General features: G+C 38.1%; 1 protein-coding gene across 4 annotated transcripts in view; it reads left to right on the top strand.

Annotated features, from left to right (window-relative positions):
- Window positions 1-15,531, top strand: part of LOC128692541 (transmembrane protein 8B) — a 296,349-nt gene that overhangs the window by 152,484 nt on the left and 128,334 nt on the right. For all 4 annotated transcript variants that reach the window (XM_070080854.1, XM_070080860.1, XM_070080865.1 and 1 more), the window contains one exon: window positions 4,360-4,538. In XM_070080854.1, coding sequence (XP_069936955.1) covers window positions 4,360-4,538 — 179 coding nt within the window. The remainder of the gene's footprint in view (window positions 1-4,359; window positions 4,539-15,531) is intronic.

Genomic DNA, 15,531 nt, shown 5'->3' with positions numbered 1-15,531 from the left:
GCCAGTTTAGATTCAGGAAAAATAAAAGCACTAACGATGCAATCATAAAAATGCTAGATCTGCTTTACACAGCATTGGAAAATAAGGAATATCCACTAGGAATTTTTATTGACCTAAGAAAAGCTTTTGACACAGTAGACCACGGCATCCTACTCCACAAACTTGACCATTATGGTATAAGAGGCCATGCGCTTGCATATTTCAAATCTTACCTTACTAATAGGTATCAGTATGTCACCATTAAAGACACAGCATCAACAACACAGCCACTTGATACTGGAGTTCCGCAGGGAAGTGTCCTTGGTCCCCTGCTCTTCCTCATATACATCAATGATCTTCCAAACGTATCTCAACACCTGAACCCCATTCTCTTTGCTGACGACATGACTTATGTCATCTCTCACCCTAATCTTGCCACCCTCAACACCATTGTTAATGAGGAGCTGATCAAAATATCGACTTGGATGACAGCCAATAAACTTACGCTTAACACTGACAAAACCTACTACATTATGTTTGGTAGCAGAGCAGGAGATGCGCAAATTAACATTAAGATCGACAACACTCTAATTGCCAGGCATAATGAGGGCAAATTCCTAGGCCTATACCTCGACAACAACCTGAACTTCAGCACCCATATCCAACACATAACCAAAAAAGTATCCAAAATGGTTGGGATCCTCTCCAAGATACGATACTACGTGCCACAAACTGCCCTTCTCACACTATACCATTCACTTATTTATCCATACCTCACCTATGCTATCTGTGCTTGGGGTTCAACTGCAGCAACACACCTAAAGCCAATAATAACCCTACAAAAAGCCGCAGTAAGAATAATCACTAAATCCCTCCCTGGCAACACACCCCCCCACTCTTCATAGATCTAAACTTACTTCCTGTTCAGTACATCCACACTTACTACTGTGCAGTCTACATCTACAGGACCTTAAATTCCAATATTAACCTTGACCTAAAACGCTTTCTTGATAGTTGTGACAGAACCCACAGGCACAACACCAGACACAAACATCTCTATGACATTCCCCGTGTCCGACTAAACCTTTACAAAAATTCAATGTATGTCAAAGGCCCTAAAATCTGGAACACCCTACCTGAAAATTCTAAAACTGCAGACACATTCATCACCTTCAAAACTACCATCAGAAAACATCTTACCTCCCTGATACACCCTGTCAACTAATTACACGAATACCACCTGGTGGTTAACACTTACACTCACTCACCCATTTGACCATAAACAGAAATATCAATCTCAGTCTCAAAATAATGAATCTTAACTAGTCATAAGTTGGCCTGTGATACTCCAATACTGAAACTATGTATAGTGCCAAAACAAAAGCATTCACATTGCTAAACTCACAAACTAGTATTTAGTCACTTAGCCATAATACCAACTTACCTCATGATTTTGTAATATTTTAAACTTAAGATTTAATTTAAGTCTGCCCGAAATGCCTAGCCATGCTAGGTGTTCTAGTGGTACACTCTGTAATTATTATTTTACTACATGTAAACCACACAATAACCAAATTCTGTAAACTCAGCATTGTAATCCTTATAGAGAATAAACTTTGAATTGAATTTGAATTGAACTGAATTGATTTGAATTGTGAAGAGAGTTGAGAGTTATGTTGTGGCCCTACTGGGCTGAGGTGGATGGTAGAGGTTCTGGTACTGAAGTTGATGGTTGTACTGGAGTGTCTAACTTTGTGATTCAGTCAATCAGGTCATTCAGTAAGTCAGTCAAGTCATTCAGTAAGTCATTCAAGTCATTTAGTAAGTCAGTCAAGTTGTTAAGTAAGTCAGTCAAGTCATTCAGTAAGTCAGTCAAGTCATTCAGTAAATCAGTCAAGTTGTTCAGTAAGTCATTCAGTAAGTAAGTCAGTCAGTCAGTCAGTTACTATGTCAGTCAGTCACACAAACTTATGTTTACCTTTTTTTATGTGTACAAAGCAACACTTCATTATGGCCACAGAATGTCTCGTCTAATATCTTTGTTTCCTTCGTTAATTCTAAGACTTAAATGTTTATACTTTTTCTTGCCACTTTGAGCAACACTGGTATGCTTACTAGGTGTCATGATTGCTTGGTATAGATACAAGATATAGCAATTAAAAGATCAAAACACAATTCACAATCACAAGCTTGTAGCAGAGAAGTTGGACTGGACACGTATGAAGTACGAATGCTTTGATGGTGGGGTGGTGTCGGGGGGGTGGCTGGGGACGGCGGGAGGTCTCCCCAGCTGAACCACAACAAGGCGGCCGGTTGAGGAAAAGGGAAGTTTTTTTACCTTCCTGCAAACTGAACCGTGTTAAATTCATCATACGACGTGTTACATAAAATTGTGCCGCAATTCTTCAGTCGTGCTATACTCAAATCGTGCCAGATAAACTCGTGCTAAATAATGGTCTACTGTAGATAGATATAGATATATTGATAGATATAGATATATTGATAGATATAGATAGATAGAGAGAGAGAGAGAGAGAGAGAGAGAGAGATTATTAGATAGATAGATATGTAAGTATGCGGGTTGTGTTTCTAGTAGGTCATCAGAACTCCATATAAAAATTTAATTTCCATTCTTCAAAATCATTTACACCTACCATCCGACTTACGACCTGCTCGACTTACGACCACTCGACTTACGACCGTGTTTTTTTTTTTGCCAAATTTCTGGGAAATAAACAACTATTTGTGTTGTACACAGTGTTTATCCTAAACCTTACAGTATAAAATACAGTACTAACAGCATAAAAAATAAAGTAAAACATGAAATACCTAAATAAAACAATAAAATAGTCATTACAAAAATGTGATGTTGATATTCAATAGTAAAGTTCGACTTACGTCCATTTCGACTTACGACCGGTTTCCCGGAACCGAACTCGGTCGTAAGTCGGATGGTAGGTGTATTCTCAAATTAATTTTGTCATGTTTATGATGAGCACTAATTTGTACAAGAACAAGGAATTATCCTGGTCTGAGTTGTGATGGTGGATTTTCCAAGTCCGTTGTCTCATGCATGTATGTATGATTCATTGAAGACATGTAACTAATACTGATGAGAGGTTTGCTCTATAGACATACCAACTCTTTGTACAGGGTATATTTTAACCCTTCAAGGGAGTGGTGTTTTTATGTTGGTGAGTAGCTCTTAATTCAAGAAATTGGAGCTATTTGCCCCTTCTTTGATTACCATTCCCCAGATGCTGTATTATCCCTGAGAAGTTTTGTGGACCCCTTAAAATAGTTCAGTATTCTCCCAGCTGTCTGCAATCCACTGGTTGGGAATCATTGGTCAAGAAGTCTTGACCAGTCTAATATTTTTCAAGATGATTGTTGCTTGACCATGAGTGGGGAATATAAAAATTTTTTATGGAGTGAAATGCTAAGCGAGTATGAGCAAGGTAATATTATGAAGAGATTCTGGAAAACTGGTTAGCTGAACTACTCAAGTCCTGGAGGTTGGAAGTACAGTGACCACACTGTGGGAGGGATGGAGATGTTGCTGTTTGGAGGGTCATTTTAAGCGTGATGTCTACATATTTCTGGCAAGACAGGTATTGAATAACTGATGGTGAATATGTTTTTGCTTTTTTTTTTGGGGGGGGGGGGATTATCCTGTCTTGGTGGAAGAAGGCCAGGGTGTTAAAAACTACACAAGAATTATTTATAGGTATGGGAAAGCCTGGCATCAATCTTACACACACGTTGAATGCAAATAGCAGTAGTATGCTGGACCATGTGACTGTGTAAAGAAAGAAACCTCACAAGATCATAAAAATACTGACAAGCAGTTTGAGGAGTGAACAGTTAAAGTAAATGCCATATTAGCAGCCATCTTCTCTAGTCACTTTACAATGCATGAACCCACCAGAGTGCTTATAAATAACAAGAGTTCACCTGTCTGAAAAACATGGCAACAAACAACAGAGTTGTTTGTTGCCAAACAAATATACACCCTGCAAGCTGCCAGGGTACTTATCAAAGCATCTAGCTAATTTGTCACTCCCCTCCTAACCTTAAGCCAAATATCTGTGTAAGAAAAATATAGCTTTAGCATTGCTACTCACCCACACCCAACTAACTTAAAAAGATGCAAAGTCAGCTACTCAAAAGAAGAGCACCAAGTGCTGTTAACATCTCTATCTATAGCTATATTCTGGTGTTCTTCTTTCATGTAATTCCTCACCCATAAAAAAACTGGGTGTTTAATTTTTAATAATTAATACATTGCTTTATGGATAATTGGTGTCCATTTATAAAAACATTATTAAATCTTAAATATAATAGTATGACTATGTTAATATTGCAAGCTTTTTGTGGCAGGTTACCGTGGATGGGGATGTACGGATAGCTCTCAGGCCACACCGAATTGGAAGCTTCTTCTTGCAACCCTGCTACTCACACTCTCAAACCTCTTCTTCCTGCCAGCCATAATCCTTGCTGTTAAGCGGCGATATTTTTCTGAGGCCATTGTCTATGCTTTCACCATGGTCTTCTCAACGGTAAGGTAGTTGAGCTGTACTGCTCCTGGTAGATATCGTAGAATCAACATTTTAGCTTTAACTTTTGTGGAGGACATAGAAAAGATTTATTAACTAATTAACGTCTTTATTACTACTGAACCTAGGTAGTAGGCTGGTAAACAGCAACCGCCCAGGGAGGTACTACCGTCCTGCCAAGTGAGTGTACAACGAAAACCTGTAATTGTTTTACATGATGGTAGGATTGCTGGTGTCTTTTGTCTGTCTCATGAACATGCAAGATTTCAGGTATGTCTTGCTACTTCTACTTGCACTTAGGTCACACTACACATACATGTACAAGCATATATTTACACACCCCTCTGGGTATTCTTCTATTTTCTTTTTAGTTCTTGTTCTTGTTTATTTCCTCTTATCTCCATGGGGAAGTGGAACAGAATTCTTCCTCCGTAAGCCATGCGTGTTGTAAGAGGCGACTAAAATGCCGGGAGCAAGGGGCTAGTAACCCCTTCTCCCGTATAAATTACTAAATTTAAAAGAGAAACTTTCGTTTTTCTTTTTGGGCCACCCTGCCTTGGTGGGATACAGCCGGTGTGTTGAGAGAAGAAAGAAAGATTACTACTGAAATTTCATATCCATTAAATTGCTGGAAATCAGCTATTCGTATCACTTATCTGTGAATATTTAATATGAGAAGTGTCAGCTTAACCCCTTGACTGTCGCAACCCCAAATCCTGAGGCGTCTCCTGGTGTCACAAAATTTCCAAAAAAAAAAAATTATTTTTTCTTATGAAATGATAGAGAATCTTTTCCCGATTGTAATGACACCAAAAGAATGAAATTTGATGGAAAACTAATGGAATTACGCTCTCACAAAGTTAGCGACCTCGGCGATATTTACGAATTGGCGATTTCGCCCACTTTGGGCCCTATTTTCTGCTAATTCCATTGTTCCAGTCGACCAAACTCGTAGCTATTTCTTTAGAACTCCATTTTTTCTGTCACTTGATTACTTGAAACTGCCCATTTACTGATTTCAACTGCCCAATAACATGGTCAGAAATTTGCAGTTTGGCCAGTTTCACGAAAATTAAAAATTATGACAATTTCAAAATAGGGACCAGAATGAACAATGCAGACATTCCTGGCTCTAAAATAACATTTTCTGTGTTCATCAGTCATGTCCAGGCCCCTCTGATATTACTCTTGCTTTCTATTTTGAATTTTTATTCAAACAAAAAATAGAAGATTTACTGTTATGCAGACTACTGCAATATTGTAATAATTGCATAGATAATGTCAACCCATTCATGACTGCATATTAGAATGGCTACTTGGACATTTATTGGACAATGACATCATTTGTTTACTTTTGAACATCGGCAAAAATCAAACATTTCCCCTACTTTGAGCTCCATTTCAAGGTTCTTTTCATTGTAAAACCAATCAAAATCACCTATATTTCTATAATATGTTTTCCATTCTATCAAATGAGACCAAGAAAATGAGAATACAACCATAAATACTATACGAAAATAGAGCACAAATTCAGCATTTTAATTAAAAAAAAAGGTCGGATTTTTTTTTCTCATTATGCACTGCGTGCTGCAGGATTTTTTTATATGGTGCACACTGACCACACAGACCCATTCTCTCACATATGGGCCTACCAGCCTTCTTCTGCTTGATTTGATATGAGTATATATACTTCAAAAACAGTGGCTCGTAAGACATATACATATGACCGAAACAGTCAAAGGGTTAAAATCCACACCTTTTTCTCTCTTACAGTTTGAATTTGAATTGTGTGTTACAGGAGTATTAACTAACTAAATATCCTAACAGAAGTTAATTCAAACTCGGGTTCATTATTTTCACATAATACATTGTTTGTACAAAAATGGATGACATTTAAGTAATATTGCACATGGAAAGTCCCTGGTTATGCATAGCATATTGGCCAAGCTTAAACCTAACTTTAGACTAAAAGGACAAGAACATTTTACATCTATGTCCAGTGGACCCTCGACTAACGGCGGCATTGTCTAACGCCAAAATCGACTAACAGCTCTCTTTGGCATCAAAATATTGACTCTACCAACACCGAAAAACTCGTCTGAAGGCTCTCATCCTGAGCGGGCCCAGCCACTCCAAGACTCTGTGTATAGCCAGTGTCCCATTGTTTACAAGCCGTTGTGTTCGATTCCATGGGTACTTGTGATATATTTTGAATTATTCCATTGTTTTTAGTGCTTGTAACTGCTAAATAAGTCACCATGGGCCCAAAGAAAATTTCTAGTGCCAGCCCTGTGATAAAGAAGGAAAGAAACAATAAAATTCAAGAAAAAACTCATAGCAAAGTACCAAAGTGGAGGAGGAAGAGGGGACAATGTGCCTTCTGCAATGATTCAGTGATTCTACGATATGTACGATACTAAAGCAGCAGGTATCGATAAAAGCTATAGTCAGCCAGTGATAAAGCGTAGAATTAACAGTGTAGCAAGTAAGTTAAGTGAGTAAGCGATAGAAAAAGACACGAAAGTAACTCCACTGTTGTTGGATGTGCGTATATCCACTGAACATACGCCGGCCTGCTATTTTCCACTACCCTAAACCTCTGCCAGCATCTCCTCCATCAAACTAACTAATTAACCCTTTGACTGTTTTCGACGTATAAATACATCTTACGAGCCAATGTTTCTGACGTATATATACTCAATAATTCTAGCGGCTTCAAATCAAGCGGGAGAAAGCTGGTAGACCCACATGTGAGAGAATGGGTCTGTGTGGTCAGTGTGCACCACATAAAAAAAATCCTGCAGCACACATTGCGTAATGAGAAAAAAAACTGATCGTTTTTTTGGAATAAAACGCCGACTTTGAGGTGTATTTTTGTATAGTATTTATCGTTGTATTTGCGTTTTCATGGTCTTAGGTGATAAAATGGAAAACATATTACAAAAATAGAGATGATTTGCATTACTTTGACGATGAAAACGACCTTGAAACTGAGCTCAAAGTAGCGGAAATGTTCGATTTTTACCAATGTTCAGGAGTAAATAAATCACACCACACGTCCAATACACATCAACTGGGGAGTCTAATATTCTTTCACTAGTGCACTGATATTATTTATACCATTTTTACAATAATGTAGTAGTCTGCATAACAGTAAATTTTGTATTTTTTTGTATGAATAAAAAATCAAAATAGAAAGCAATAATAATATAAGAGGGGCCTAGAGATGTGACTAATGAACAGAGCATATGTTATTTTAGTGCCACGAATGTCTACCTTGTTTATTCTGGACCCTATTTTGAAATTGGCATCTTTTTTAGTAGTCCAAATTAGTAAATGGGAAGTTTCTTGTACTCAGCTGATAGATAAAATGGAGTTCTAAAGAAATAGCTATGAGTTTGGTCAACTGGAACAATGGAATTGGCTGAAAATAGGGCTCAAAGTCGGCGAAATCGCCGATACGCATATGTCGCCGAGACCGCTAACTTCGCGGGAGCATAATTCCATGAGTTTTCGACCAAATTTCGAACTTTTGGTGTCATTACCCTCGGGAAAAGATTCTCTATCATTTCATAAGAAAAAATCATTTTTTTTTTTTTCAAAAATTGAGCGACATAGAATGACAGTTTCAGAAAGGGGCCTGAAACAGTCAAAGGGTTAAACTAACATCTCCTCCAATGTAAGTGTAAATGTAAAAGTGTAAGCATAAAAGTAAATATATTAAGTGCAAATATAAAAGGACACCAGTGGAAATACGTAAGTCACCCTGACTTTTTTGTGTTTTCCTAGGTACTTTACACATATGCTGCTATGTATGATAATCTATGTAACTGTGTGTATACCTGAATAAACTTACTTATAAATTAAAATGTAAATATTTCTTATTTATAAATTAAAATGTAAATATTTCTTATTTATAAATTAAAATGTAAATATTTCTTATTTATAAATTACATACATTGTTTAAGTGTGATAGTGTTGGTGACAAAAACCTCCTCCTCAACCACTGCTTCTCTCAGTGGCGGCCCTTAAACCCAACACTAACACTTACACCATTTACTCCTCTCATACATTTTGACATTTTATTCATTCTAGAGTATGTATATACAGTGGACCCTCGAGGGTCCACTGCTAGCAGTTGTGATAGTGGTAGAGGGTGGTAGTGATGGTGGGAGAGGGTGCTAGCAGTTGTGATAGTGGTAGAGGCTGATAGTGATGGTAGTAGAGGGTGGTAGTGATGGTGGTAGAGGGTGGTAGCAGTTGTGATAGTGGTAGAGGGTGGTAGGGGTTGTGATAGTGGTAGACGGTGGTAGTGATGGTGATAGAAGGTGGTAGTAGTTGTGATAGTGGTAGAAGGTGGTAGAGGGTGGTAGTGATGGTGGTAGTGGTTGTGATAGTGGTAGAAGGTGGTAGTGATGGTGGTAGAGGGTGGTAGTAGTTGTGATGGTGGTAGAGGGTACCTTCTTCAGTGATTCAGTGATTCTACCAACTCCTCCAATGTTGTTGGAGTTATATAGGGCTACAGAAAACACAGCCGCGTCACCTGCTGCTTCACCACCATTATGGACGGCTTACTCTCAATGGCCTACAGAATTCTCCAATGCCAATGGTATTGACGATTGGACAGATATTTTTCTTAACAAAATACTTAGACTATACAACAAACATTGTCCTATAAAAACTAAACAGATCACGAATAAACGGCATGGTTGCCCATGGCTAACCAGCAGCATTCTGAAATCCATTGATAAGAAACACCAATATGAAAAGCAATATAGACAGGGCTTAATACACAAAGATATTCTTAAACAATATTCAACAGTTCTCACCAAATTAATAAAGAAAGCCTAACAACTGTACTACTCCAGCAGATATAAAAAAGACCTGGAAAACACTTTCCCAGATTCTGGGGACCCACAAACTGAAAAAAAACAAGAATACATGTATTGTTCTAACTAAACCTCATGAAACACCACTGCATCCCACTGATACAGCTAACAAGATAAACGACTTCTTCTCAAACATAGGATCTAATCTCGCCAGTAAAATCCCACGTACCAATGCCTGTGCTGGGGACTACCTAGATGGGAATTTCCCAAATTCCTTCTATCTTGTACCAACTGAGCCCACGGAAGTCACCGCGATCATAAAGTCACTTAAAAATAACTCGGGGAATCTGTCTCACGTCCCACCATTATTGTACAAGCGAGTGGCCCATGTCCTTTCGCATGCTATTACATTACTTTTTAACAAGTCACTAGAAGCTAGCACTTTCCCGACACTACTCAAGACAGCAAGGGTTACACCAATACATAAAGGTGGTGACCCTACAGACGTAAACAACTATAGGCCAATATCAAACTTACCATTGCTATCCAAAATCTTCGAGAAACTCGTGCACAGGAGACTATATTCATTTATAACATCACAAAACATACTCAACCCCTGCCAATTTGGATTCAGGAAAAATAAAAGCTGCTTTACACAGCATTGGAAAATAAGGAATATCCGCTAGGAATTTTTATTGACCTAAGAAAAGCATTTGACACAGTAGACCACGGCATCCTACTCCACAAACTTGACCACTATGGTATAAGAGGCCATGCGCTTGCATATTTTAAATCCTACCTTTCTAATAGGTATCAGTATGTCACCATTAAAGACACAGCCTCATCAATATGGCCACTTGATACTGGAGTTCCACAGGGAAGTGTCCTTGGACCCCTGCTCTTCCTCATTTACATCAATGATCTTCCAAACATATCCCAACACCTGAAACCCATTCTCTTTGCTGACGACACGACTTATGTCATCTCCCACCCTAATCTTGCCACCCTCAACACCATTGTTAACAAGGAGCTGCTCAAAATATCGAATTGGATGACAGCCAATAAACTTAAACTTAACACTGGCAAAACCTACTATACAGTGGACCCCCGGTTCGCGATGCTATCGGTATCCGATAAATCCGGTAACCGATGCATTATATCGCAGAAAATTTGCCTCGCTTCCCGATACAGAACCCGGTATGCGATGTGGTTCGTACGAGATGTGTCCATGTGTGGCCTGAACTGCCCCGTGTGTGCCAGTGTTTACAAGCCAGCCAGTGTGCGCGCATCTAAGGATACATTCAGTACATTCCATATTATCCATATTATCACTGTTTTTGGTGCCTGTTTTTGCAAAATAAGTCACCATGGGCCCCAAGAAAGCTCCCAGTGCCAACCCTTCAAGACCAAGGGTGCTAATGACTGTTGAAATGAAGAAAAAGATAATTGCAAAGTACGAAAGTGGAGTGCGTGTGTTGGAGCTCGTCAGGTTGTATAGTAAACCCCAATCAACCATCTCTACTATAGTGAGCAAGAAAACGGCAATCAAGGACGCTGTTCTTGCAAAAGGTGCAACTGTGATTACGAAACAGCGACCGCAAGTGTTAGAAAATGTTGAGAGACTGTTATTGGTGTGGATAAATGAAAAACAGATAGCAGGAGATAGCATCTCTCAAGCAATCATTTGTGAAAAGGCTAGGCAGTTGCATGACGATTTGGTAAAAAAATTGCCTGCAACTAATGGTGATGTGAGTGAATTTAAGGCCAGCAAAGGTTGGTTTGAAAGATTTAAGAATCGTATTGGTATACATAGTGTGATTAAGCATGGTGAGGCTGCCAGTTATGTTGTGCGACAGAGGTCCAGTGACTCTCAACCTGGTCCTAGTGGCATTAAAAGAAGAAGGGAAGTAACCCCGGAAAAGGACTTGCTACTTCAAGTCCTAATGGAGGGGGATTCCCCTTCTAAATGCTAACACCATCCACACTCTCCCCTCCTCCCATCCCATCAATCATCACCAGATCTTCATTAAAGGTAAGTGTCAATTATTCTTTCGTTATTTATTGATATTTATTGTTATTGTTGTTATTGTAATTACTATTCTATTGCATTAAACTTAATATTTCATGTGGTAAAAGTTTTTTTTTTCATACTTTTGGGTGTCTTGCATGGATTAATTTGATTTCCATTATTTCTTATGGGGAAAATTGATTCGCTTTCCGATATTTTTGGTTTACGATGAGCTCTCAGGAACGGATTAGTATCGCGAACCAGGGGTCCACTGTATTATGTTTGGTAGCAGAGCAGGTGTTGCGCAACTTAACATAAAGATCGACAACACTCTAATTGCCAGACATAATGAGGGCAAATTCCTTGGCCTGTACCTCGACAACAACCTAAATTTCAGCACCCATATCCAACACATAACAAAAAAAGTATCCAAAACAGTGGGGATCCTCTCCAAGATATGATACTGTGTGCTGCAAACTGCCCTTCTCACACTATACCATTCACTTATATTTCCATACCTCACCTATGCTATCTGTGCCTGGGGTTCAACTGCAGCAACACACGTAAAGCCAATAATAACCCAACAAAAAGCCACAGTAAGAATAATCGCTAAATCCCATCCCTGGCAACACCCCCCCCCCCCCACTCTTCATATATCTAAACTTACTCCCTGTTCAGAACATCCACACTTACTACTGTGCAATCTATATCTACAGGACCTTAAATTCCAATATTAACCTTGACCTAAAATGCTTTCTTGATAGATGGGACAGGATCCACATGCATAACACCAGACAAACATCTCTATGACATTCCCCGTGTTCGACTAAACCTTTACAAAAATTCAATGTATTTCAAAGGATCTAAAATCTGGAACACCCTACCTGAAAACTCTAGAACTGCAGACACATTCATCACTTTCAAAACTACAGTTAGAAAACATCTTATCTCCCTGATACACCCCGACAACTAACTCCATGATAACCACCTGGTGGTTCACAATTACACTCACTCACCTACTGACTATAAACCCAGAAATACTAATCTTAATCTTAAAATAATAAATCCTAACTAGTCATAAGTTTGCCTATGATACTCCAATATAGACACTTTGTATTGTGCCAAAACAAAAGCATTCACATTGCTAAACTCACAAATTATGATGTAGTCACTTAGCCTTAACACCATAATCTGTAAGGATTTAATGTTAAGAATTAATCTAAGTCTGTACGAAATGCCTAGCCATGCTATGTGTCCTAGTGGCCCCCTCTGTAATTAGTATTTTATAACATGTAAACCACACAATACCCAAAACCTGTAAACCCCTCATTGTAACCCTTATAGAGAATAAACTTGAATTGAATTGAATTGCCCTTATACACCCAACAATAACACAAAACAACACCTCTTGTGACATACATAATGACTTATCTTATTCATTGTAGAGTATATTCCATGTTTCTATGTTATTAATATTGTGTATTATGTCATAAAAGTTGAATTGTGATAGATAAATAAGCCGTAGAGTTTATATTAGTGTCATATTCTCCAACAATAAACTCACCTCCCCTCCCTCTGCCCCGTCTGCCATACACCAACAAAAGTCTTCAATAAAAGGTAAGTGTGAGGTTAAATGTTCATTTATACATTTTATTAGTGCTTTACATTTATTTGGCATTCTTTTCTGCATGTAAATCTATATTTAAGATAGGGAAGTGACCCCTGAAGTGACCTAGAGTCCTTATGGAGGGGGATTCCCCTTCCAAACAATAACCTCTCTTCCCTCTCTCCTCCTCCCTGTCTTCCATTCATCAACAACAGCCTTCAATAAAGGTAACTGTCATGTTGAATGCTCATTCTTTTGTGCATGTAAATCTATCTTTAAGGTAAAAAAAATTGTTGTTGATACTTCTGGGTGTCTGGAACGAATTGGATTTATGTAATTTCTTTTGGGGAAAATGGATTCGCAAATCGTCAATTTCAGTAATACTTGGAGGCCTAGAGTTTACCTGGAGAGAGTTCCAGGGGTCAACGCCCCCACAGCCCGGTCTGTGACTGGGCCTCATGGTGGATCAGAGCCTTATCAAGAAGGCTGTTACTGCTGGCTGCACACAATCCAATGTATGAGCCACAGCCCGGCTGGTCAGGTACCGACTTTAGGTACTTGTCCAGTGCCTGCTTGAAGACAGCCAGGGGTCTATTGTCATGCTCTCTGGAATGAATTAATTATGAAAAACGAGGGTCCACTGTATCATGTTTCTGTGTTATTAATATTGTTTATAATGTCATATTAGATGAATTGTGATAGATAAATAAGCTGTAGAGATGATATTAGCATCATATTGAAGCATAATAAACTTGCCTTCCTCTTGTCTCCTAGTGTCTATCATACACCAACAAGTCATCAGTAAAGGTAATTGTGTTGTTAAATGCTCATTTATCCATTTTATTAGTGCTTTATGTTTATTTGTCACTGTCTTCTGTATGTATATACAGCAGGGCCCCGCTTTACGGCGTTTCGCTTTACGGCATTCCGCTAATACGGACATTTCGAATTATGACCAAAACTCGCTATACGGCTCCCCCCACCTGTCTTTCTAATACGGTCACAGCGGCCCACCGAGTTTGTTTACATTCTCCCTGAGCACATCTCCTTATTATGTCTGGAAACTTTCCAAAATTTCAAGTGTTTTAAAGTTATTGTATATTTTATATGTATTGTACTTGATAAACTTGTGTACACCTGTACCTAAATAAACTTACACACTGTGCTGGCATGTAGGTACACATTAAAATCACTAAGAGTCTCTCTACTCTTGATGCAATAATAATAATAATAATAATAATAATAATAATAATAATAATAATAATAATAATCTCTTGGGCGCATTAATGTCGCATATTACGTTAATATAGACATTTCCCTTAATCTATCTATGATATTTTTTTCAAAATTATATAAGAAACACATTATGTAACACACAAACATGATACATGCACCCACAGTATAAAAATTTATACAAATATATATGAGATGATTACCAAACGGTTTGTAGAAGTGTCAGAAGAATTACGTTTTCTCTAGCCCGTCACCTGTTACTAGGGATAACTGTAGAAAAATATTCCTTTCGTATGCTTTCACTTTATAGCTATAATTCTGTACTAACTTGTACACAGTGTAAGAGTATTTGTTTCGTGATTTAATTATTATAATAATAATAAAAATATTATAAGGTAAAAGTTTCACAAACTCTTACAAATGTACATGAATGAACTAAAACTGGACACGTATTAATACCGTCTATTTCGCCTGACCGAGTGATCGTCCACAACCTGTTCAGTTTGTTTGTTTACGCTGTCTGAGCTCGGTGTATCATTAAATGTTGTATATTACGTTAATATACACATTTTCATTAATTCATCCGTGATATTTTTTTCAAAATTATATAATAAACACGATACATAACATAAATACATAACATATGTGTAGAGAACCTAGGATAACCCAAAAAAGTCAGAGTGACTTTTACTTCCATTGCCTTCACTCAGAGCATCATTTCTTCTCAAAATGATGTTACATGAGAATGGGAGTGTTCTTCTTTATTTATTCTACCGTATCAATGTAGAGACAACCTGTACACAATGTAACTTGTACACAAACCAGACGTGTACACTGTTTACAAAACTTACCTTCGCCTGGTTTGTTTACATAACTCTGCGCCTGTCCTCTCTCATGCACTCATTCTTTCTCTCTGGTATGGTAGCCTGGCTGACTACCATACATACCACACTTGATTTTTTACAATAAATACAACTCATCTCACCCTATATTTTAAGGTAAGTAATGAGTGAACTGTATATACATTTTATCGCTCTGGGATGCTTAAATATCATAGAATAGTATGTGTGGGTGGGTTGGCCTGGTATGGTAGCCTGGCTGACTACCATACATACCACACTTGATTTTTTACAATAAATACAACTCATCTCACCCTATATTTTAAGGTAAGTAATGAGTGAACTGTATATACATTTTATCGCTCTGGGATGCTTAAATATCATAGAATAGTATGTGTGGGTGGGGTGGCCTGGTATGGTAGCCTGGCTGACTACCATACATACCACACTTGATTTCTTACAATAAACACTGCTTGTCTCA

Source organism: Cherax quadricarinatus, chromosome 6, assembly GCF_038502225.1.
Source record: "Cherax quadricarinatus isolate ZL_2023a chromosome 6, ASM3850222v1, whole genome shotgun sequence".
In the NCBI taxonomy this organism is placed as follows: Eukaryota; Metazoa; Arthropoda; class Malacostraca; order Decapoda; family Parastacidae; genus Cherax; species Cherax quadricarinatus.
This window is presented reverse-complemented; position numbering and strand designations above follow the sequence as displayed.